General features: G+C 41.1%; 1 protein-coding gene and 1 long non-coding RNA gene across 8 annotated transcripts in view; one reads left to right on the top strand and one right to left on the bottom strand.

Moving 5' to 3' along the window:
• Window positions 1-25,861, bottom strand: part of Aptx (aprataxin) — an 84,293-nt gene that overhangs the window by 14,344 nt on the left and 44,088 nt on the right. For 3 of the 7 annotated variants that reach the window (XM_090330093.1, XM_090330094.1, XM_090330091.1), the window contains exons 9-10: window positions 18,255-18,301; window positions 9,750-10,724 (exon numbers count right to left, since the gene is read on the bottom strand). In XM_090330093.1, coding sequence (XP_090186219.1) covers window positions 18,268-18,301 — 34 coding nt within the window. In that variant the 3' untranslated portion in view covers window positions 9,750-10,724; window positions 18,255-18,267. Of the gene's footprint in view, window positions 1-9,747; window positions 10,725-18,254; window positions 18,302-25,861 lie in introns of those variants that run through there. The other 4 variants (XM_090330100.1, XM_090330101.1, XM_090330098.1 and 1 more) reach the window with 3 other exon arrangements.
• On the top strand, window positions 961-25,758 carry LOC150065534 (uncharacterized). Its single transcript, XR_016534965.1, has 2 exons — window positions 961-1,125; window positions 25,578-25,758. It is a non-coding gene; the product is annotated as an uncharacterized LOC150065534 (long non-coding RNA).

The raw sequence follows: 25,861 nt of genomic DNA on the forward strand, positions 1-25,861 counted from the left end.
ACTAAAGGGACAACATTATTTTATGGGCCTCAAGAAAGTACCAAAAAAAAATAGAAAAGAAACAACAATCCTACAAAGAAAATCCTCTAAACTGAAAAATAAAGATTTATCTCCTCAGTTGACAAGGACCCAAGGCTAAGTGGCAGTAGCTACTCTGGAGGCCAAGATCTTAGGCTCACTGTTTAAAACCAGCCTAAACTAGGAAGTCCATGAAACTTCTTTTTTGCCAGTTGTGCGTCTTGAACTCAGGGCCTGAGCATTGTTCTTGGGTTTTCTCAGGACTAGAGCTATGCCACTTGAACCACAGCACCACTTCTGGCTTTTTCTATTATGTGGTACCAAGGAATCAAACCCGGGGTCTTCATGCATGCTAGGCAAGCGCTCTACCACTAGGCCCAACTCCCAGCCCCAAGTCCATGAAACTCTTATCTCCCTTAAACCTCCAAAAATCAGAAGTGGAGCTGTGGCTCAAGTGGTAAAGCACTAGCTGTCTCTAACTCAGTTAGGCCCTGAGTTCGAGCCCACATACAAAGGACTCATTAGGAGCCAGGTAGAGTCAGTGCCAAAAGACCAATTTCTACAATGCAAGGAGGCAAATAATGAATGTCAAGGTAAGAAATTAATCCTTGAAGTTTCTGGGAAGCAGAAATAAAATTATTTATAAAGAAAGAACAGTCAGGTTAACCTTTGCCACCACACAATAGACAGAATTTTAAGAGGGAAAGTTAATCCATAATTAATTAGTCATTAATCTAAAAGTACGCCATCAGCCATGCTGTGTTTTCCACAAAGAGCAGTGTGCTATGCTGAGTGTTCAAGGCCCGAGGCCCCCCATGCCACAGCCTTTCCAGGAAGTGCTCACACAGCTCTCCAGTCCACAGATGGAAGGACACCAGAGCAGTTACTAGGTAAAGCCACCACCATGACCATGTCATCCTAGCAACATAGAAGTTCCAGTAATTACAGATATGTTACCAACTTGAAAAGTCAAATCTTTGTGAAAGAAGACACACAGCACGCACTGTTGAGCATGTATACAGGTCGAGCTCTGACTTATCCAGTATGCATTCCATTAAGACAAATGAAAAAGAAGGAAAAAGAGAAAGAGGAGGAGGAGATAGAAAGGTAGGTTGATTCATAGGAGGTTAATTTCAAATCTTCTCATGCTATGGGTAGATTTTTGTTCCTAACTTTTTTTTTCCCTCAACTGGAATAATGTAAATTTCTGCCATGGCTTCTTAGGTAAAGAAAGGCATGTGCAAACAATATTTAAACCCAAGAAATATAGACATCATAATAATTTAAAAAATAAAATTGTTATAGGTATAAGGCAGGAACTTATACTTCAGAAAATACCAAGCTGAGTGCTAGTGATTCCCATCTATACTCCTAGCTACTCAAAAGGCTGAGATCCAAGGATGGCAGTTTGAAATCAGCCCAAGCAGAAAAGTCTGTGAGACTTTTATCTCCAATTAACCACCTAGAAATCAGGAGGATTGTCATTAAAGATTTGCCCAGACAGAAAGTTTGAGAGATGCCAGCTCAGCCAATAAAAGCTGTGGCGTACACCCATCATCTCAGCTACTAGAAGCATCAATAAGAGAAACACAGCCCAGAGAGCCCCATACATCCATGTAAGACCCTATTTAAAAATAAAACAATAGGGCCGGGAGTTTGGCCTAGTGGTTAAAGTGCTTGCCTACCATGCATGAAGACCCGGGTTCGATTCCTCGGCACCACATACATAGAAAAAAAAAGCCAGAAGTGGTGCTGAGGCTCAAATGGTAGAGCTCTAGCCTTGAGAAAGTCCAAGGACAGTGCTCAGGCCCTGAGCTCAAGCCCAGGACTGGTAAAAAATAAATAAATAAATAAAACAATAGCCGAGCAGTGTCTCACGCCTGTAATCCTAGCTACTCCGGAGGCTAAGATCTGAGGATCAAGGTTCAAAGCCAGTCTAGGCACAAAAGGACCTGAAACTCTTATCTCTAACCTCTAGAAAATGGGAAGTGGGGTTTGGCCCAAAGGTAGGATGAGAGACTTGAGCTGAAGAGCTCAGGGACAACCCCCAGGCCCAGGGGTACAGCGGTAGCCTTGAGCTGAAAAGTTCGGGGACAGCGCCCAGACTGAGTTCAAGCCCTATGACAAAAATAAATAAATGAACAAATAAATAAATAAAATAACACCAAAAATATTGGGTATCCCACAGGATTCTCAGGAAATCTTGAGGAAATGCCAGTCCCTTACTTTTATAATGTAAAACCATGGATTACTCTCTTCTTGTAAACTCTTTCAAAACAGGCCTTTTGAAATGGTTTGTCCTGAATCCCTCTTCAAAGGCAGAATGGGATCTCTTACTTTTTAGTGCCATCATCACCCCAGGTTTCTAGCCATTCCTTTCTCCTCTGATGTCTGGTCTCAGGATTTGTACTGCTATATATTTAAAAAAAAATAGTCTCTTTAAAAAAGCTCAATGTTGTCTCAGATGGAGACCCATTCCTGAGTAAAGAGTATGAGTTTCCATCATACGGATGTTTCTTCCAAGTTTTTACCGCTTTTAGCTGTTGCAAATAAATGATTAGATTTTTTGTGATTATTCTACAAAAGAGAATAAGAGTATGCCTCATAGAAAATTGCTCTATAGTTTTTATTTGTGAAGAAAACAGAAAATAAGAATCACAATACTGAGTAACAAGGAGACAGGTCTGCTACATAGAAAAGGGAAAGCATCAGGAGGCTGAGATCTGAGGATCTCGGTTCAAAGCCAGCTCAGGCACTAAAAAATGTGAGACTCTTATCTCCAGTGAACCACTAGAAAACCAGAAATGGGGCTGAGGCTCAAGGGGTGGGGCAGTAGCCTTGAGCTGAAGAGCTCTGGGACAGCACCCAGGCTCCAAGTTCAAGCCCGTGACCCACAAAAAAAAAAAGAAAGAAAGAAAGAAAAGGTATGGGGGAGGAAAATGGGGACCAAGACATGAGAAAGGGTATCAATGTATGTGAAGTAATGCACCTTCTGTTTGGTGAATATAATGTAACCCTTCTATTAATTATAATAAAAAATATATGGGAAGGGACGGGAGTTTGGCCTAGTGGTAGAGTGCTTGCCTAGCATGCATGAAGACCCAGGTTTGATTCCTCGGTACCACATACATAGAAAAAAGCTGGAAGTGGTGCTGAGGCTCAAGTGGTAGAGCTCTAGTCTTGAGAAAGTCCAAGGACAGTGCTCAGGCCCTGAGCTCAAGCCCAGGACTGCAAAAAATAAAAATAAAAAATAAAAAAATATATGGGAAAAAAAGAAAGCCATACAAAAAAAAAGAAAGAAAGAAACGGTAAGCTACACAAGTCTATGGGTGATCCTAGTTCTGTAAAATACATGTATATGTTTGTAGATGCATAGACCAAATCAGAAGGGATTAGGAGTCATTACAAGGTTAGGAATTACTGAGACCTTTATCACAATGTCATTTACTTATGTAATGTTCAATGTTTATAAGACATCGACATTTTTTTTGCCAGTCCTGAGGTTTGAACTCGGGGTCTGAGCACTGTCCTTGAGCTTTCTCAAGGCTAGAGCTCAACCACTTGAGCCACAGCACCATTTCCAGCTTTTCTATGTATGTGGTATCAAGGAATCAAACCCAGACCTTCATGCATGCTAGGCAAGCTCTCTACTACTAGGCCAAACTCCTGGTCCAAGACATCAACATTTTTATGAGGCTGACACACTGCTTGATGCACTAAAGAGGCAGAAAAGAGAGCGACATTTTTATAAGTGCTAAAAAAAATAATTAAAATTAAAAACACAGCTCATGCTACATTCTCAGAAACTAAGCTTCTGGAAATTCTGGATGAAAGTTCAACTCTATTCTGCATATTTTCTGTTGCTACAAGGAAAGGGCACCTAATAACCATTGATTTTTTTTTCCAGGCTCCAAAATAGACTATTGGACTCCAAGTAAATCTCACAGATATGATAAGTTCTAATAAAGAGCTGAGGATTCTTGCAGTAAGACACTGGCCTGGAAATCTGCTGGATAGTAGATGAAGCTATTTCAAAAGCTCTCAAAGTCCCCGCAAGCTTAGAAAATTGCAGCTCTTCTCAAACCTACACAATTTTACAAAGAAAATGTCCTTTGGCTGGCAAGAATTCTAGCAACTAGAAAGGCGTTTCAAAACCTACTCCATTTGCTAATTTAAAAAAATGTTGATGATTTAGTATGAAAAACCAATATGTACTTAATAGAGGTTATTGTTTTTGTTCCTGGTGGGTAGTGGGGGGTACCACACAGGAATGTCTTTCCTGCATTGTCTCCATCGTGCATGAGTATGTATAAAGCATTAAGCCAGAAGAAGACATGAACTCCAAAACGTTTCGATTTAATTTATTTTTATTTTTTTATTGTAATTAGTAAAAGGGTTACATGATATTTGCCAGATAGAAGGTGCATTAATTCACATACATTGATACCCTTTCACATGTCTTGGTACCCATTTCCCTCCCGCCCCCCACACCCCCCTTCGATTTAATTTAAAATGCCCAAGTTTTAAACTCTTGCGCAGACATTGGGACTAGTGATTCATGACTGTAATCGTAACCTACTTGAGAGGCTAGAGGATTGTGGTTCCAGGTCAGCCTGGGAAAGTAAAGTTCAAGACACCCTTTCTTAGCACATAGCTCAATGTGGTGGTACACACCTACCCATCTAGCTTCATAGGAGGCTGCGAGCAGAAGGATTGTGATTCCATGCCAAAAAACTCATGACTCCATCTTCGCAGAAGTTCCATGTGATGATACAGGTAGGAAACCTCACTACGGTAAAGACGTGCCTGGGCAAAAAGCAATACCCTGTCTCAAAAATACTAGAACAAAAAAAGGGCTAAAGGCATGGCTCAAGTGGTTGAAAATCTGTCTAGTAAACACAAAACCTCCCTTGGGGACCAGGAGTTTGGCCTAGTGGTAGCATGCTTGCCTAGCATGCATGAAGACCCAGGTTTGATTCCTCGGTACCACATACATAGAAAAAAGCCGGAAATGGTGTTGAGGCTTAAGTGGTAGAGCTCTAGCCTTGAGAAAGTCCAAGGACAGTGCTCAGGCCCTGAGCTCAAGCCCAGGACTGGCAAAAAAAAAAAAAAAAGAACAAACCTCCCTTGATTCAAGCCTCATATGAGAGTAACAGAAATGTTATTGAAGTATGAAAAGTGAGCTAATGCTATATTTGGAAAATAGCATTATTGTTCCCATCTCTTCAAACTTCCTCATGTCCTACCTTTTGCCATTCTTCTCATTATTGATGAAGTATATTGCTGATGTTTGTGTGCATAATTGGCTTTGGCCAATGGGATATTGGTAGATATAATGATAGCAAGAGCTTCTGACACCCTGTGGCTATCAGCTTGCCCTTCTGTTCTATACACTCCAGATTGTCCACAAAGTGGCACATGGAGCAGATATGCCCTGGCTAGCCACACACCCACAATCTGAAGCTGAGCTGTCCCAGCCAGACCTACAGACTTACAAATATGAGGTAACACTTCTTCCGGCAGACCCCTCAACTTGGGGGTAATCTGTTGATCAACATTTTTGGGGGAGAGACAGTACCAAGGTTTGCACACAGGGCCTGTTCTTGCTAAGCAAAGTGCCCCACTACTGAGCCACACTTCCAGCCTTTATGTGCTGTTTTTTGTTCCTTTTTAAGATAGATCATTTTTTTATATTAGCTGGCCTTAAATGGGAAGAAAACAGAAGGAAGCTACACCTACGAATGTGTAGGATTTGGGGATATTCTCTAGGAAAAGATAAGTGACTAGGTGAGGTACGCTGTGGGGGTCCCCAGAAGAGAGCATAATGAAATACCGCGCTATCATGAATGAAACATCCACAGAGGAAAACTTCACAAATGAAGAAAAGCTAGATGAGACAGCAGGAAGACAGAGATGTCTAAAAGATAAAAATCTCAGAGAAAAATCACATTTTCAGAAAATTCTGTAAAGAAACGAGGCTGTTCAGGCATAATAAGTGTCTCCATTTGAGAACAGACATGTATTCCTTCCTCCATTTGATACTGACATTTTTATATGGCTATCCAAATCTACTTCCTCTGCTTTTTTGTTGTTCTTGGGATAATATATAGAAGGGTTACAGTTACATTCATCTTCTTGTGCTTTATGATGTATAATCCAAAAGTATCTGTGAATGCCTATAACCTCCCTCTCTAAGAGGGAAAACTGGAACAGGAGAATTCAGGACTGTGAATTTGAGACCAGGCAGGGTTATATAGTGAGAACCTGTCTCAAAACAGATTTTATTTATTTATTTTTTTTGGAACCAAGCAGATCAGTGGCTCCTTGCAATTTGAAACTTGAACATAGGGAGACAAAACTAAACATGCCTGATCCCCAGCCTTTGGTTTTCTCAAGGTTAGAGCTTTACCACTTGAGCCACTGAACCATTTCTGGCTTTTTTTTTCTATGTATGTGGTACCAATGAATCAAACCTAGAGCTTCATGCATGCTGGACAAACACTCTACCACTAGGCCAAACTCCCGGCTCCATGTGACTTTTTTTAAAACTCACTCATCTTTTTTCATATTTATGGAATTACAAGGATAAAAAACAAGAAACTATTCAGTTCCAGAAGAAAAGCACAAGATTATTTGCAAAGAAGAAAAAGCAACAATTGCTTCTAGCATTAAGTTTTTATAAAGCAAGGGCTAAGGATATGACTCGAGTGATAGAGTAGCTGCCTTGCCAAGCACAAGGCCTTGAGTTCCAGTACTGGCAAAACAAATTTGCAAATTAAAAAAAACAAACCCAATGTCATGAGGAAGGGCTGGAGGCCTACTCAGTGGTCACGTCTCAGCCCAGTGAGCACAAAGCTCTTAGTGCAAACCAGAGTATCTCCAATAAAAAAAAAAAAGTCATGATGTGGGAATTCAGTCTGCAAAAAACAGAAACACCATCTTGAGAGGTCTATTTGAGATTCTTTATTAGAAAGCCATTGACTGCCTGTTGATTCCTTTCTCAAACACCTACGGTCCAGAATCAGCTTGCACTAAACTTTTTTTTGAGGATTTTATTAACATTGATTTTTCCATTATATTTCAAATGTCATGTTTAACACATAAGTATTCTAGAAGAGAACCACTGGCACATGGATTTTAGAAAATAATTGAAATTAAGCTGAGGATTTGTATGTCATAGATAATGTCTATAGAGTGTATATCCCATCATAGATTTTTATGTCTATGTAGTTACGTTTATATCTCCAAGACCATGTCCATAATCTTGGGTACCCAAATATTGAGTCATTGCTCTTGTACAGTTTGGATCTAATATCCACATATTAAGGAGACCGTGCACCTTTTGCTCCTTTGGTCTTGACTTATCTCACTCAACATGATTTGCTCTAATTTCAAAAAAAAGTCATGATGAAATATTTTATAATGTACAGTTTTATGCACACCAACGTCACCCATCCCTGGAAGCCTGTCCCCCAGAGCCTCAGAACATGTCCTATACACAACTCTCTGAAGTCCATCACTTGCCACATTTCCCTCGACTCTGACCTTTCCTCAAATTATTATGTTTTTCCCCCTAAAGGGGCTAACATTTGGCTATCCTCCAAGGACGTTAGAGTGAGGAGTGAATTGGTGGGAGCAAGCAAGCACATTAAAGATGCCTCAAAGCCAATATGCATGTTTATCATTCAAGAATCCAGTATCTAAAGTCATTTTGTGAAAATTACTGTTACCATGGCAACCCTCCAGTTTGTATTCCATAATTTTATATTCACATTTTAATGTAAGCTAACCTATTGGCTTGTTTGGTCTTGATTACTTTTTGTTGTTATTTTTATTATTATGGTCCTGGGGCTTGAATTTAGGGCCTGGGTGCTCTCTGAGCTTCTTTTTTGCTCAAGGCTAGTCTCTACCACAGTGTCATTTCTGGCTTTTCTGGTGGGTAACTGGAGATAAGAGTGTCATGGACTTTCTTACCTGGGCTAGCTTCAAACCATAATTGTCCAATCTCAGCGCCTGTAATCCTAGCTACTCAGGAGGCTAAGATCTGAGGATCAAGGCTCAAAGCCAGCAGAGGCACAAAAGGACCTGAGACTCCCACCACCAACCCCAGCATCAGCTCTTTTCAATGTTACATGAACTTACAAAGGGAATGGTGTATCTTCCCCTTTAAAGTTTTTTTTTGGGGGGGTGACATTTTGTTTAATTTCAACATGTGTGTGTGTGTTGATGTGTGTACATAGTGTCAGTCTTGGGGCTTGAACGCAGAGACTGGGCAATATCCCTGAGTTTTATTACTCAACTATTGCCCCCACTTTCAGCTTTTTGATTGTTGATGAGAGCTAAGAGTCTCAGGGACTTTTCTGCCCAGGTTGGCTTCAAATTACAGTCCCTCTAAGTAGCTAGGTTAAATAGGCATACACCACCAGCACCTGAACTATTTTCAGTTTCTGGGGTAGTGTCTCACTATACAGCCCAGGATGACCTTAAACTGGATCTGAAACCCAGGCTGGCCTCAAATTCATGATCCTCCTACCTCAGCCTTTCTAATGCTAAGATTACAGAAATGCACCCCCATGCACAGCTAGTATATCTTCTCTAGTCAATGCAATTAAAGATCTATTTTCTGTATTCACGAGTATAAATGCACACACATTTATTTTTTTAATATTTTTATTGTAATTAATAAAAGGGTGACATGATATTTGCTAGATAGAAGGTGCATTAATTCACATACATTGATACCCTTTCACATGTCTTGGTCCCCATTACCCTCCTCCCCACCCCCCATCGTGTTTTCCCCCCTTCCCTATCCAATTTCAAATAACCAAATACAAATATATCCAATATATCAGATAACAAAGTGAGATACTGTAACAATATGATATAACCAAGGGACAGCAAAAGAGATGAGAGATAACAGTACATTGAGGATAACAATCATTCATTATATGGCTTTTGTTTCAATATCCTGGAGGTTCTTTCAATTAGCTTCATACTATATGGCCTTATGTCTCAAGGTTTTGCTCTATTGCAAATCTCTGCTAGTCGAGCCCAAGGTTTCTACTGATTATGACAAATGAGGGAAACCATTGAGCCTAAGTTCCTTTGAGTCTGGCTTACTTCACTTAATATGATTTTTTCTAAGTCTTTCCATTTCCTAACAAATGGGTCGATGTCGTTTTTTCTGACAGCAGCATAGACTTCCATTGTGTACAAATACCACATCTTGTTGATCCACTCATCAACTGAGAGACATCTAGGTTGGTTCCATATCTTTGCTATGGTGAATAATGCTGCAATGAACATTGTTGTGCTAATGGATTTAGTATGCCCTAGTTTCTGGATGGTTGGGTAAATGCCAAGTAGTGGAATTACTGGGTCATAGGGGAGCTCTGTGTTTAGCCTTTTGAGGCACTGCCACACTGCTTTCCATAGTGGTTGAACGAGTTTGCACTCCCACCAACAGTGTAGTAGTGATCCCTCCTGGCCACATCCCCTCCAGCATCTGTTGTTATTAGTTTTCCTGATCCTGGCCATTCTAACTGGAGTGAGGTAGAATCTTAGAGTTGTTTTGATTTGCATTTCTTTTATGACCAGAGATGTTGAGCATTTCTTCATGTGTCTATAGGTCATTTTTGTTTCTTCTTCAGAGAAGACTCTCTTTAAGTCTTTGGCCCATTTTTTAATGGGATGTTTGTTACTTTGGAGATTAGTTTTGGAGTGATTCAATTTTTTGAGCTGTTGATATATTTTAGATATGAGGCCTTTGTCTGTTGTATGGTTGGTGAAGATCTTCTCCCACTCTGTAGGCTTCCTAATTAATTTACTAGCTATTTCCTTTGCCATACAAAAGCTCTGCAGTTTAATGCAGTCCCACTTATCCAGCCTTTCTCTGATTTGTTGTGATTCTTGGTCCTTATTAATAAAGTTTCAAACTTGCACATACATTTATGTTCTTCATTGCTTGATTCTTCTATGTCCTTGCTTATTTTTGCTTCCTGAAAATGTACAATTTTGATATGTATGTACTCAAACCTCTCACAATTAATTGTTTATCTCATTAGTTAACAAAAGTTATAATTAAAGAATTGTACAAAAATGAATTGCAATCTAAAAATTAAAACAGTCTTGTTAAGCAATAAATGAATCAAAAAATATTAAAATATTGAATTATATAATTAGAATTGTCTATAGCTAGATACTTTACAGACTAAATTGCAAGATATTTTTCTTTTAAAAATACTTTTGTTCACTGGAGCTGTGGCTCAATTAGTAGAGCATTAGCCTTAAGTAAAAGAGCTGAGGGACAGTGCCCAGACCCTGAGGTCAAGCCCCCCTACCAGAGCAAAAATAATAAATGAGCATCGTGTTTAATTTATGGACTGTGCTCACGTGGACACACAGAAATGGGCAGCAGGAACAGAAGTGGAGTGTTCATTTCTGACATTGTGAAAGGCGGGCCGCAGACCTGGATGGGAGGCTGATTCGAGGTGATCAGATCCTGTCAGTGAATGGGGAGAACGTGAGAAATGCCTCGCAGGAGGCCGTGGCCACTGTCCTCAAGTGTGCTCAGGGTTTGTGCAGCTGGAGATTGGGAGATTCGGAGCGGGTTCCTGGACCTCATCAAGGAAGACGTTGCAAAACAGTCAGGCGATGCACACGACACTTGACCTTCCTTGACTCCTGTCATCGCTGGCCTGCAAAACCTGGTGGGCACAAAAAGAACTTCAGATCTCTCCCAGAAACCTCCAGGCACAAATATGGACCCAAGAACTGTTGAGATCATCAGAGAGCTCAGTGATGCTCTTGGAATCAGTATCGCAGGAGGAAAAGGAAGTCCTTTGGGAGATATCCCTATATGTATTGCCATGATTCAGGCTAATGGAGTGGCTGCACATAGCCAAAGGCTTAAAGTTGGAGATCGGATTGTCAGCATTAACGGCCAGCCTTTGGATGACTGTCACATACCGATGTGGTTAATCTGTTGAAGAATGCCTATGGGCGCATTATCCTCCAGGTACTGTGGAGTGCAGAGTACAGCTGCAGCCTCGTGGGGGAAATGAGTGGCAGGAGGGCGAGACTGAGCAGCTGGGCATCAGGTATCACTTCCCAGCAGGGTGCAGGCACATGTGAATTATGAAAACTGAGATCAAGACATTTTAATTTTTATTCAGAAATCCCTTAACTCCAGCAGACAGGTAGTGAGCATGCTTATAGGAAAGCATCAAAGGAGAGAAAAATTACTCTTTGTTTTCCTTGATAAATCAACAAAGCTTTTGCTTTCATTTTTCATGGTTCCTTTTATAAATCCTCCTTTGTCAGGGATAGGAAATGATTGCCTTTCTTAGGTCCAACGACTGTTTCTTCCTTCCCTTTCAAGGAAGAGAACAATACAAATTTCTCTTTGCTGGTAGCATAAATGATTGTCTGCCCTGAAACTTACTGCACAGTAGTCATCATTTATGGCAGACAATTATTGGTCAGTGTGGTCCCTCTTGTATTGTCCAGGAGCACAGAGCTATACCAGGAAGAAAAGCAAAGGACACTTTTTTCCCCTGTACAGTTTCTGTCTCTGCGACTATGCTGGGCAGAAATGGGTATCTTATTGGTATTGAGCTTCAGTAATGAGTGCCCCCCCAAAAAACATGAAGAGTTATAATCATACTGCTACAAAAGTATTCTAAAATGGCTTATAGTAATAAGGATAAAGAATAACAGCCACTGTCTAAAAAAATACTTTTGTTCATATAAAATTAAATCACTCAGGTACAAAAATATAGATCATATTATTTATCTCTTACCAGTCTGTAATTATTTTCCCAGGTTCATTTTTAATATTAGCTTTTGTATGATTGTAAATGACTGTGAAATTAAGTGATTCTAGTTTTTAAATGCAAAAAAAATCCTCTCAAGAAACAAAGACATAATTAATACTGTGATGAGAAACTAAAAAGCAATTTAAAAACACTTTTCATTAAAACACAAAGTCCTGTTAGGCTAGCCTACACATGTAATTATAAGCAAACAATCTGCCTGTATTGTTCATTTCTAAAGAGGCTTTCTTTTCATTTTGATAACTCATTTTTGGGGTTTTAAATAAAAGAGTAGGTAATGACACAACACAATTGCATGATGTCTACAGCATGGCCCCAAACAAAAAGAAATGAATCATTATGAGGAAAAGTTGTCGAGAACTTTTGCTATTTGTTATGTTGGTTTAGGTTTCTGGTAACAGGACAAGTAGGAAAGGATAAGAAAGATTCCAGAATGTTAACACTATGGTCATCACAAGTGTTTATACTTAGACAAAACATTTAATTTTCACATAGGCTTAACAAATAAGTTGGAAGGTTAATCGGCCTCTAATCAGGTGGCTGGGTGCTGATTTTGAAGCAAACTGGTGATCCAGACATGTGTAAACTGCATTCACCTAAACTCTTCACCTGTCAGATCAATGTATAAACTACCAGTATAAGCTCTGGGGAGGGGGCCTAAGTTATTTTGAATTAATAATGACTTTTCTGAAGCCAGGATCACCAAAATGCATTTTGTCTTGAGCCTGCTCATTGCTGTATGATTTCTGAGGGTGAAAAATAAATGAATTTGGATGGATAGACTAAACCAATTTTACAGGCAAGCTTCCTTTGAAAATTGGTCTCACTCAAGGATGCCCACTCTCTCCACTCTTTAATATAGTATTAGAATTCCTAGCCAAAGAAATAAGGCAAGAAGCTAGCATAAAGGGGATCCAAATAGGGAAAGAGGAAATGAAACTTTCCCGCTTTGCAGATGACATAAATCTGTAAAGAACCCCGTAGACTCCACTCTCAAGTCGCTTGAGCTGATTCAAAACTTTGGTAAGGTAGCAGGGTATAAAATTAACCCTCAAGGGGCTGGGAGTTTACCCTAATGGTAGAGTGCTTGCCTAGCATTCATGAGGACCCAGGTTCAATTCCTCGGTACCACATATATAGAAAAAAGCCAGAAATGTTGCTGTGGCTCAAGTGGTAGAGCTCTAGCCTTGAGAAAGCCCAAGGACAGTGCTCAGGCCCTGAGTTCAAGGGCCAGGATTGGCAAAAAAAAAGAAAAGAAAAGAAAATTAACCTTCAAAAATCAACTTCCTTCCTGTATGTCAACAACGAGAGGAGTGAGGCAGAAATCAGGAAAACAACTCCTTTTAGCCTCAATGAAAATAAAGTACCTAGGAATTAACTAAGAATGCAAAGGACCTTTAGGATGAAAACTTTAAAATCCGGGAAAAGGAAATTAAAACAGAACTGAGGAAGTGGAAAAACCTCCCATGCTCCTGGATTGGAAGAATCAACATTGTGAAAATGGCAATCCTGACAAGGGCTATCTACAAATTCAATGCAATACCCATCAATATCCCAATGTCATTCTTTAATGAAATAGAAGAAGCAATCCAAAATTTCATATGGAATAATAAAAGACTCTGAATAGCAAAAACAATCCTTAGCAGAAAGAACAGCACTTGAGGAATATCAATTCCAAACTTTAGACTCTATTACAGAGCTATAGTAACCAAAACAGCTTGGTACTGGCAAAAGAACAGGCCTAAGAACCAATGGAATAGAACTGAAGACTGAGAAATCAACCCGCAGACCTATGGCCACCTAATATTTGATAAGGGAGCCAAAAAAATAAAATGGAAGAAAGACAACCTCTTCAACAAGGGGTGCTGACAGAATTGGTTAAGCACCTACAATAAACTAAAGTTAGATCCTTCTATATCACACTGCACCAGGATTAATTCCAAATGGATCGAAGACCTTGAGGTAAAAGCAGATACCCTGAAAACTTTACAAGAAGGAATAGGAGATACACTAGCTCTCCTTGGTACAGGTTGAAACTTCCTTAATAAAGACCCAGAAACACAACAAATTAAAGAAAGTTTGGACAAATGGGACTACATTAAACTGCAGAGCTTCTGTATGGTAAAGGACATAGCTAGCAAGTTAAATAGAAAGCCCACAGAGTGGGAGAAGATCTTCACTAACTATATAATAGGCAAAGGCCTCATATCTAAAATATATCTACAGCTAAAAAAAAATTGAATCTCTCCAAAACAAATCTTCAAAGAAACAACCATCCCATTAAAAGATGGGCTAAAGACTTAAAGAGAGACTTCTCTGAAGAAGAAATAAGAATGGCCTATGGACACATGAAGAAATGCTCAACATCTCTGGCCATAAAAGAAATGCAAATCAAAACAACTTTGAAATTCCACCTCACTCCAGTTAAAATGGCCATGATCAAGAAAACTAATAACAACAGATGCTGGAGGGGATGTGGACAGGAGGGATCACTACTACACTGTTGGTGGGAGTGCAAACTCGTTCAAACACTATGGAAAGCAGTATGGCGATTCCGCAAAAGAATAAACAAAGAGCTCCCCTATGACCCAGCAATTCCACTCTTTGGCAGTTACCAAAATGTCCAGAAACAAGGACATACTAAATCCACTAGCACAATATGCTCATTGCAGCACTATTTACCATAGCAAGGATATGGAACCAACCCAGATGCCCCTCAGTTGATGATTGGATCAACAAGATGTGGTATTTATACACAATGGAATTCTATGCTGCCATCTGAAAGAATGGCATCGCCCCATTTGTAAGGAAATGGAAAGACTTGGAAAAAATCATATTAAGTAAAGTAAGCCAGACCCAAAGGAACATAGGGTCAATGGTTTCCCTCATTTGCAATAATTAGTACACATCTAGGACTCTCCTAGCAGAGGATCATAATAGCTCAAAAGCTATGTATATATAAGATGTAAAAGCTACGGTCATATAGGATGAGACTAAAAGAAATGAATCTAGCTGGATGCAATGGCTCACACCTGTAATCCTAGCTACTCGGGAGGCTAAAATCTGAGGATCATGGTTCAAAGATAGCCTGGGCACAAAAGAACTGGAGACTCATCTCCAATAAATTATAAGAGAATGGGAAGTGGGGGATAGCCTTGAGCTTAAGAGCCCAGGGATACAGCTCAGGCCCATAGTTCAAGCCCCATGACCCACAAAAAAAAAAAGAAGAAATGAATTCTAGGATATGGAAACAAGAAGTTTATCTTTGTGATTGCTGTTCTTATTTCGTTTTTTCTCATGTGATTACTGTATCTGACTTTGTTACCCCATATACTATACATAAGTTTATTTGTTTATTTGAAATTGGGAAGGGAAGGGGAGGAAACAAGATGATTGGGAGGGGGTTTAGGGGAGGTAAAGGGGGACAAAAACGTAAGGGGTATCAATGTGGGAGAAGTAATGCATCCGCTATCTGATTAGTGTAACTAACCCCTCTATACATTATCCCAACAATAAAATAAAATTTAAAAAAAGTAAACGACTCTTGGGGGCTACAGGTCTCTAACAAGTACAGGCTCAGCCCTTTTCTCTATCTGCATCATTCACCTTGCTTTCAGTGCTTCCTAGTATCTGACATTCATCAACTTAATAGCAATTAAATCTATATTGAAATGGTGCTACTTTCCAAGAAAAGGCCCAGGAGAAATGTCTGCTCCCAGTGCTATCACTGGGTATTCTTGTGAGGAAAATAAGAACCATGAACCTGGGTTCAAATTAGGAAATAAAGGAAAGGAACCAGCATGTTTCAATACCTACCAGACTCTAGACAGGCCCAAGGACCCTCATGCTCTAGACATCCACATTTAAAATGCACTTCACCGCAGAGCGAAGTAGCTTTCCTTATCGACTGATTCAGTATAATCTGCATTTTAATTACCTACATACTGGTTTTCCCACAAACTTCTGAGTTAGCACATCAATTATACCACATTACCATATTTTTTAAAAAATGAAATTCATTATTTTCTACAAGTATTAATGCAAAAAAAGAATACACTTATATATTTTATTTTAAGCATTAATTCTGAAATGTTTTTAAATTACCTAAAACATCTTTCAAATAAAATCTTCGTGGCTTAGAAGACAATTATTTATTGTGCATATGCTGCCACCTGGTGGCCAAAAATGGCAAACCCTGAAATGAGGCAGCAAATGAACATTCCCACCTAATCACCTGGTTTGTTAGCATGGACTGATAATCTGAAATATAGTGAGAAAATGTAACCTGCCTATGCTCCACTCATTTTTTTGCCAGTCCTGGGGCTTAAACTCAGGGCCTGAGCATTGTCCTTGAGCTTTCTCAAAGCTAGAGCTCTGCCACTTGAGCCACAGCACCACTTCCAGCTTTTTCTGTGTATGTGGTACTGAGGAATCAAACCCAGGGCTTCGTGCATGCTAGGCAAGCATTCTACCACTAGCCCACACTCCTAGCCCTCAAGCTCCATTTATTCTGACCATTAAAGATGCTTTGCCTAGAAATAATAACAGTGAGATGTTCATTGAAATGTTTCCAAAAAAACTCAACAAATATTTTTGGCAATTAAATTCCAGTAGGACAGAAATAGTTCTCTTTTATATGTTTTCAAAGAGTATGATGCAATGTTTCATTATCTCAGCAAAATGTAAATGTGAGAAGTTGGATGTTAGTGGCTCACATCTGTAATCCTAACTAGCCAGGTGGCTGAGATCTGAGGATTGCCGTTGAAAGCCAGCATAGGCAGGAAAGTCTGTAGGACTCTTATTTCCAATTAAGTAACAAAAAAGCTGGAATTGGAGCCATGACTCAAGAAGTAGAGCACTAGCCTTGACCAAAAAAGTCCAGAGACAGTAACCAGGCCCTGAATTCAAGTCCCAGGACCAGCACCACCAAAAAATTAATAATTATGAGTCCTAGTATGTTCCAGGTACTCTTGGAACGATCTTGGAAAGTCATGCTTTACATGGGGCTTAAAACTTATGCTACCAGCCAAGTACCTGTGGCTTACAGCATCCGATCTATTCAGGAGGCTAAGTATTGCAGTTCAAAGTCAGCCTGGCAAGAAAATCTGTGAGACTCATCTCCAATTAACCACCAAAAAACCAGAAGTGGTGCTATAGCTCAACGTGGTAGAGTGCTAGCCTTGAGCTTAAGCATTCAGGGAGAGTGCCCAGGCTCAGAGTTCGATCGTCATTATTGACAAAAAATTAATTAATTTAAAATTGCTGAATGAGCCCTTAAGCCTTCAAGTCACAGTTATTCTGTCAAAAAATAAATTAAAAGTGTCGAGGCCAGGAGTTTAGCTTAGTGGTAGAGTGCTTGCCTCACATGCATGAAGTCCCAGGTTCAATTCCTTGGTACCACATACACAGAAAAGGCCGAAAGTGGTGCTATGGGTCAAGTGGTAGAGCTCTAGCCTTGAGAAAGCCCAAGGACAGTGCTCAGACCCTGAGTTCAAGTCTCAGGACTGGCAAAAAATAAAAACGTCATGGGCCAAGAGTGTGGTCTAGTGGTAGAGTGGTTGCTTGGCATTCATGAAGCCTTGGTTCGATTGCTCTGTACCACATACACAGAAGTAGTGCTGTGGCTCAAGTGGTAGAGTGCTTGCTCAAGGACAGTACCTAGGCTCTGAGTTCAAGCCCTAGGATTGGCAAAAAAAAAAAAGGTGTCATAATGAATCTGTAAAATGAAACAGGTCAAATTAGTTTAAAAGTCTAAAGAACTAGGGCTGGGAGTTTTGGCCTGGTGGTAGAATGCTTGCCTAGAATGCACGAAGACCGGGTTTGAGTCCTCAGTACCATATACATAGAAAACAGCCAGAAGTGGTGCTGTGGCTCAAGTGGCAGAGCACTAGCCTTGAGGAAAAAGCCCAAGGGCAAAGTTCAGACCCTGAGTTCAAGCCCCAGGACTGGCAAAAAAAAAAAGTCTAAAGACATAAATTCCTTTCCTGTCCTGTTCATCAGTACCTCGGGATTCCTTTCCCTGGGGTTAAACTCACATACATTCATATATGTTGCTAAACTTTTTTTTGCTACTCCTGAGCCTTGAACTCGGGGCCTGAGCACTGTCTCAAGGCTAGAGCTCTACCACTTGAGCCACAGCACCATTCCTGGCTTTTTCTATGTATATGTGGCACCGAGGAATCGAACCTGGGTCTTCGTGCAAGGTAGGCAAACTTTCTACCACTAGGCCAAACTCCCGGCCCTATGTTGCTAATTTTAACAACTCATTTATGATTGTCTCCATAATGCTCACCTACCAGCTCCTTCTTGAATCAGATGTATCAGAAGCCTCATCTTAGTTAGTCTATATGTCACTGCAACAAAATCCCTTTTATTAAAAACTCAAGAAACGTTCTGGCTCACCGTTGCAGAAGTTTCAGTCCACAGTCTTTGGCTTGTTGATTTGGGGCCTGTAGTGAGGAAGAACAACAGGACATCAGATGAAAGGTGAGATTGCTCACCTCATGGCAAGCAGGAAGTGGGAGGAGAGCTAGGATAAGATGCAACCCCCAAGGATATGAGCCCTGACCTTCTTCCAATTAGATCTTACATCCTAAATTTCCCACCACTTTCCAAAACAGTGCTGCCAGATGGGGGCCAAATCTTCAGTATATAATGTCATCTTTGGGGGTGATATTTCATATCCAAATCATAACATTTGCCCCTGGGCACTAAAGGCTCATGTTAAACTCAGAAGGCAAAATGCCTCAGAAGGCAAACTCTTAGCAGGTGCTCTTGTAAAACATTCCCATTTTAAAAGAATGGTATAGAAGAATAGCAAAGAAGGATGGGACCAAAGCAAGACCAGAACTTAGCAAAGCAAGCCCTAAATCCTGAATATTCATTTCTGGTATCCAGAGAATTTGGTGTTATGACATGATCTCCTAAAGGCTTTGGCAACACTGTACCTACCAATGGCCTTATTTTTTGCAGCTCATAGGATCCCTCTCTGGCTAGCTACATTCATTGCCTGTGGCTTTCCTTGGAAGATATCTGGGACACTTCCAACTCGCTGGGTTGTCCACTGCAGCTCAGTTCCACCTTCACAGCATCACATACTGCCCTCTCAAGTGCTGCCTGCAGGGACTCTGATCCTTTCACACATGGCCCAGCCTCACAGGCTTTCCTTTGAAATCTAAATGAAACTTTCCACTACCCTGATATTCTTGCACTTTGCACTTTTGCCAAACCAGCAATATAAGGATGATGCCAACCTCTGCTGCCAGCTCAAGTTGTAGCCCCCTTGGACGATGGTTGTATTGACCTCTAAGAGCCTGGGAAGCTGAACACAGTGAAACAAATCCTGAAGAAACAACTTTTAAGTAGCCCTGGGCAATCCAAGCACCCTGGAGACACTGTCTTCTAAGGAAATGGCTGTCAAATGAGTTTATTCTTTCAGACCTGTGTGTGATGGATGGGATCTGGAAAATTTCTGAGATGCCACAAGGCATCTTTCCCATTTTCCTGCTACAAAACACTTAGCTTCTTTCTTTCTCTTAGCTTCTTTTTAATGACCCCACTCTGTTTAATAACATAGCTTCACCAGTCCCAGCATGCTTTTAACATTCCTACTACAGTCCCAGTTTAAAGCATGCCCATAGGCTGGAAGTTTGGTCTAGGGGTAGAGTGCTTGCCTAGCATGCACAAAGACCCAGGTTCCATTCCTCGGTACCACATACATAGAAAAAGCTGGAAGTGGTGCTGTGGCTCCAGTGGTAGAGCTCTAGCCTTGAGAAACCCCAAGGAAAATGCTCAGGCCCTGAGTTCAGTCCCCAGACTGGCAAAAAAGAAAAAAATGCCCTTTTTCTGAACTGTACATTTTTTTTCAAATCTTTCCTCTGTATACTCTCATAACAAACTTAATTTAAAAAGTCAGCAGTACTCATGTCAATAGTCTGAATGCTGGACCACCTTGAAATCTTCTCTGACAGAAAAATTCATACAGCGCCTTTAACTACAGTCTCCCACTAAGTTTCTTATTTTTTTTTTCTTGCCAGTCCTGGGCTTAAGCTCAGGGCCTGAGCACTGTCCTTGGATTTTTCTCAAGGCTAGAACTCTACTGTTAGGGTCTAGTTCCCCAATATTAGGGTCCGTGATCAAAGGAACGAGTCTGACACAAAAGCGGAAGTTAAACAGAGTTTTATTCTGCGCCTAGCATCGAGAATCATACTGACCAGTCAGGGCCACCTCTAGGATATGAGTGAGAGAGCGACCCTGCCTAATCTTACAGGCTACCTTTATAGACCCCAGCCATGTGGCTGGGCTGGCCATACACAGGTGGCCAATGGAATTCAACATGGTTGATTGATGGCTGGGGCAACCACTGACACCTTTGCTGTTTGAAGAGGCCTATCATCTTGGTGGGCTTCTGGCGCACTGCTCTGACATTGACAAAGGAAAGGGAAGGAGTTTCCTGGCAGGCCAAAGGGGGTAAAGTGGGGAGGAATTGGGGAAGTCCCTTTCATTCCCCCCTCGTTTTGGAAAATGAGTCAAATCTTTGACTCTTCCTCCCACCCTATGTCCTCCTGTCATAAGGGCCATATTGAGTCCTCAGCACTGGCCTTTTAACCACTCCAATTCTCCTTTGTACAAATGATCATTATGCTGTTTACAATGCAGGGGCCAAGAGCAACATTAGTAAAGCTAAGGATTCTGCAATTGCAGATATTGGGGATGTCATCATGGAGACCAGCTGGATAAGCTTTTATACACCATCCTTGGGACCCCTGCTTCTCTCTTGCTCAAGTCTCCTTTTTATATCTGCCAGGTTATCTTTCATCACTCTATCATGGTTTGTCCAAAGTGACATTCTCATGCTGTCTCCATCTGGGAGTGATGAATCCAGTAGCTCTTTCCCGCTCCTTTCACAGTGGTTGGAGTCCTGGGTATCACAGTGCAGGTACACTTGAGTGCCAGGATGTTAGAAACCAGACGATGAACATGTCCCCCAATCAACCTGTAAGGCCTGTAGGAACTGGACTGAATCATGGTTAACACTATCAGCTAGTCCAACTTCCCCAAGTTTTAGGAGAAGGTCTCCCTCCAATGGGGAGAACTTTACGTGTGGAGAGTTCCCATTATTAGGACATGCTTCATACCATCTGCTACATACTCATACTCTCTGGGATCTGTCGTCCTCCCTTTTTAGAACATGTAAGACAATTCCTTTCAGATCCTTTCTTTTCTAGAATAAACCATTTCTTTAAAAATTCCTTTCCCAAGGTTTCTTTACTGTCCTTTCTCTCTCTTCATTTGACCATAGCCCTCATTCACATTTAGCACCTCTCACCCCTAGACTTCTCATCACCCGGTGGAGAATTCCCCTCATGAAGCCATAGGCACCAAGATGGCTATGACTGCAAAAGGCTAGGGTCAACCTCACTTTATTTTCTCTCCCATGACCTAGGGGACTTTGAACTTAGCACAGATACAGTGTTCCACCACCAAGGGTTTAGTCCCAGTCAGGAAGCGGCTGTAGAGTTGTGGCGTCAGGCTGGACAGGTACAGCAGCAGCCTTGCCTCTCACAGCAGCTCCAATGGAACGTCACACCTCCTAAGTTGCCTCCAAATTCTTGCATGCTGGATAAAGAAGCTTAACCTAAGGCCTGACTTTGGTGAATTCTCTCAATGGTCTCCTAATTGCTTTCCTTGAGCACACTTGTTTTTGCAGGCTGGCATCCCATTGGTTTTCAGGGCAGTAAAGGGTTGAGATTTCCAAGTTATACCAGGGTGACAACTTTTAGTAACCAGATTTCCTTTAAATGAGGCTAGGATTCTCTAGACAGGTATAGAAGACTTGAACCTGTGGTCATTGCCATTCCCCACACGTGCAGTCTCCACTCTTGCACATCTGTTACTATTCTTTCCATACCTCTAATTTATCCTGTCTCACTTTCCCAAAATGACTCTGGTCCCTTCATCTTAAGGGGAGTTGATGGGCGAAGATCCATCTTCTATAACTTCTTCAAGCTGACTCAGGGGCGTTGTCTCTGTACCTGACTAGGGACCTTAAAAAGCTTAGCCTATTTTACCAAGGGGTTGCCAGGATTAGCTATCAGGAACAACGATTTGCTCCAAACTAGAGATCATATTCAACATTTAATAACTGCACAGACCGTCTTTGGCTAAAATAGTTTAGCTTACTTAGCACCCATTTGCAAAGGCATTTTCTTGATTGTCTGGGGAACTTAATCCCTGCGATCCCAACAATGCCTCAGTTACCTATGTAGGCCTGTATACAGATCAATGGAGACACAGTCTTAGGTCCACAGACTTCTTTCCTGAATTTGTGGTTGGTGTTCAACCCAAATCTTGCTCATCTAGGACTTTAAACTACCCACTATCACAGATGATTGACACGTTCCTGCCCAGTTATGAAAGGCATGGGCATCAGTAAGGCATGCTTACCAACTATTCTATGACCTCCCGGCTCTGATTAATACTGAATGGCCAAGCACGAGTGACTCTAGGATCTGACACCATCTCTGCCATCCAAGCAGAGGCTTTCTGCATCTGGATGCTTTATTTCTTTTGTCCCAGTAGTGTCTCTCCACACAGGGATGAACATCCCATTGGCATTTCACTTTGTTGGTTGCTGGATTTGAACTCAGGGCCTGGGTGCTGTCCCTCAGCTCTCCAGCTCAAGGCTAGCACTCTGCCACTTTGAGCTCCAAAGCATCTCTTCCCCAGCATTCTGCTGCCAGATTAGACACCACAGTCTCACAGGGACTTTGCTTTGCCCGGGCTGGCTCAAAACTGTGGCTTTCAGATCAATGAGTCCTGCAAAAGGCCACTTTACTCCAATTAGAAACAACAAGGTGGTCAACTCAGAAATAGTTTCTAACCATGATCTTACCTGGAACTTGGTGAGGGCCAAAATTACATCTGAATGAGGATCTGCTGTCCTTCTCCATGGGCCAGCTGGAAATTGCTATAAAGAGACTTACAAGAGCAAGCTAAATAGTAGCAGTCATCTACCACTTGAGCCTCAGCACCACTTCTGGCTTTTTCTAAGTATGTGGTACCAAGGAATCGAACCCGGGTCTTCGTGCATGCTAGGCAAGCACTCTACCACTAGGCCAAACTCCAGGCTCCCACTAAGTTTCTAGATAGACTAAATGCAGCTAGTTCTTTACAAGAATTAAACATATAAGCAGTCTTTCCTCATTTCCACATTTTTATTGGCATTTTGTTTTGGTCTGAGCACCCACCAGAATATCCAGTAAGCTCTGTTTACAGCAACCTCAGTCTCTCCAAGCTTATATCCACTTTCTTCCAAATTCCTCCTCCCTGCCAGTTCCAAAGACTTAGGAACACCATAGTCAGGTTTGGTCATGGTAACAACCTCACTTTTCTCACATCAGTTTTCTGGTACTAGTCACTGTGACAAAATACCTGACATAAACAACTTTCTCCATGAGAAAGAACATCATGGTGGCAGGAGCTTATGAAGGAGGCTATTTGCCTCCTGGAAGATAAGGAAGGTGTGGGGGTGGAGGGCAAGATGCAACCTCTACCAATGACTTATTTCCTCCAGTTAGTCCTACCTCCTGACCTTTCTACCACCTTCCCAAATAGCACCATAATCTGGGAATAAAGCCTTAAATACATGAGCCATTAGGAGTGACACTTCAAATCTGAGCCATAATATCCTAATCATCACAACCTAAAATCCCACAGTCTATTTGTTGTTAGTTTACTTTGTAAAATTAGATTAAAAATCAGATGGTAAAATACTCCATTTCAGAGAACCTAATGAACTTTGATAGTTCATCTTTCCAGCTCGGGCTGGAAATTCAGAGATTTTTTTTTTAACTACACAGGGGGGAAAAAAACACAACTTCACTGAATTGGTGGCTCACACCTATAATCCTAGCTATTCAGGAGGCTGAGATCTGGGGGTCATAGTTCAAAGCAGGAAATTCTGTGAGACTCTTATCTACAATTAACTACCAGAAACCCGGCAGTGGCACTGTGGTTCAAAGTGGTAGAATACTAGCCTTGAGCAGAAAAGCACAGTGGCTAGGCCCCAAGTTCAAGCCCCATGACCAACAATAAAACAGAGAACAAAAACTCAGTCTCAGCCAAGTATTTCACAGGCTCATGCCTGTAATCCTAGCTACTCAAGAAGCTGAGATCTGAAGATCTTGGTTCAAAGCCAGTCCAGACACTAAAGTCCTTGAGACTCTGATCTCCAATTAATCACCAGAAAACAGAAAGTGGTGCTATGGGTCAAGTAGTAGAGCACTAGCCTTGAGCTAAAGAGCTCAGTGATAGCACCCAGGCCCAGAGTTCAAGATTCATGACCACCAAAAAATTTTAAAAAGAAAAAAAAGAGAAGTCTACAGGACTCCATCTCCAAAATAACTAATAACAAAAGCCAGACTGGAGGCATGGCTCAAGTGGTAGAGTACCTGTTATAAGTGAAAAAGCTGAACTTAGTGAACAACACTAAGTTCAAGTCCTGATGTCCACACATACAAACTCACTTTCACAGTTGTAGGCCAGGATTCCAGTTCAGGTCTGTCACATCTACCTTCTCTTATGGGAACAAAGAGTTATATTATACATTTGCTTTCTTGAGTAGACTGAAGTATACATACAGTTCAACTGCTTAATTTTTTGTGTGCATGCTAATCCTAGGGCTTGAACTCAGAGCCTTAGTGCTGTTCCTGAGTTTTTTGTTCAAGAATACTGTAGTGCTAGCCAACACAGTGGCTCATACCTGTAATCCTAGCTACTCAGGAGGCTGAAAGCTGAGGATCAAGGTTCAAAACCAGCCTGGCACAAAAGGACCTGTGACTCTTATCTCCAATAAGTCTCTAGAAAATCTCTAGAAAATGGGAAGTGGGGCTTGGCTTAAGGGTAGGGCAGTAGCCTTGCACTGAAGAGCTCAGGGAGTGCCAAGGCCAAGTTCAAGCTCCATGACCCATAAATAAATAAATACTGTAGTGCCATTCTACCACTTGAGCCAGAGCTGCACTTCCAGCTCTTTGGTGATTAATTGGAGTTAAGAGTCTCATGGACATTCCTGCCTGGATTGTCTTCAAACCAAGATTTTCAGATGTTAGCCTAGGATCACAGGCATGATCCATAGGTAACAAATGGAACTATTTAATTTTTATAAAACTGCTACTGTGCCTAGCTACAGTGGATCCAAGAAAAAGAGACTATGCTTTGGCATCGCAAATAAAATTTTCTTGCTTCTGGTCTACATTTTCATATCAGTACTTCTTACATTGTTAGAAGACTCCACACAATATCACAATGCAATGATAAATATGGGCAAAATAAGTACCTGAAATGTTGTTTCTCCTAAAGATACTGTTGTGGCCAAAATTTAGGGTCCCCGAAGACCACCAAGGAGCTGAATCCAATGTAAAAGTATGTCTTTATTACAAGTCTTTATTACAAGACTCATAAGTGGGATAATCAATGCAGTTTATCTGGGTAGATGATTGCTACTACTTTTCCCCATACGTTCATTCTACTAAGGCAGATTGAAGGCCTTTTGGGTGGTTTGTGAAAGGCCTGTCCTCCAGCATTTCTAAGCCCCTCATCTTTAAGGATCTCATGTTCCCAAGACATTTGCCTCACTGACTGGGTGGCTGAACTTGACCCAGCGGTAATTGGGCTTAAACTCCTAAAGGCATTTTGAAGATGACATCTGTTACTCTTCCTCCACAGTGACCTGACTCCCCCAAATGACTCGGATGCATGGTGATAAGCTTCTTCTCTAGATTCTGTAACTGGCGTCCATAAACCCTGCAGTCTATGGAAAAATCTGACTGACACAAAAAGCTCTCGGATAACATATGCAAGATTTGTATGTCTACATTATTCTGAATAAAGGGCTACATAACTTTCAGTACTTTTTTAAACTTAAGTCTTTGGTAGAATTTTCAGTTTTATGAAACTGTCCAAATTAGAGTTGTTGAGGAAAACAGACCAACTCTGTCAGAAGAGACCTG

Source organism: Megascapheus bottae, chromosome 3 (assembly GCF_031878675.1).
Source record: "Megascapheus bottae isolate mThoBot1 chromosome 3, mThoBot2.hap1, whole genome shotgun sequence".
Lineage (NCBI taxonomy): Eukaryota > Metazoa > Chordata > Mammalia > Rodentia > Geomyidae > Megascapheus > Megascapheus bottae.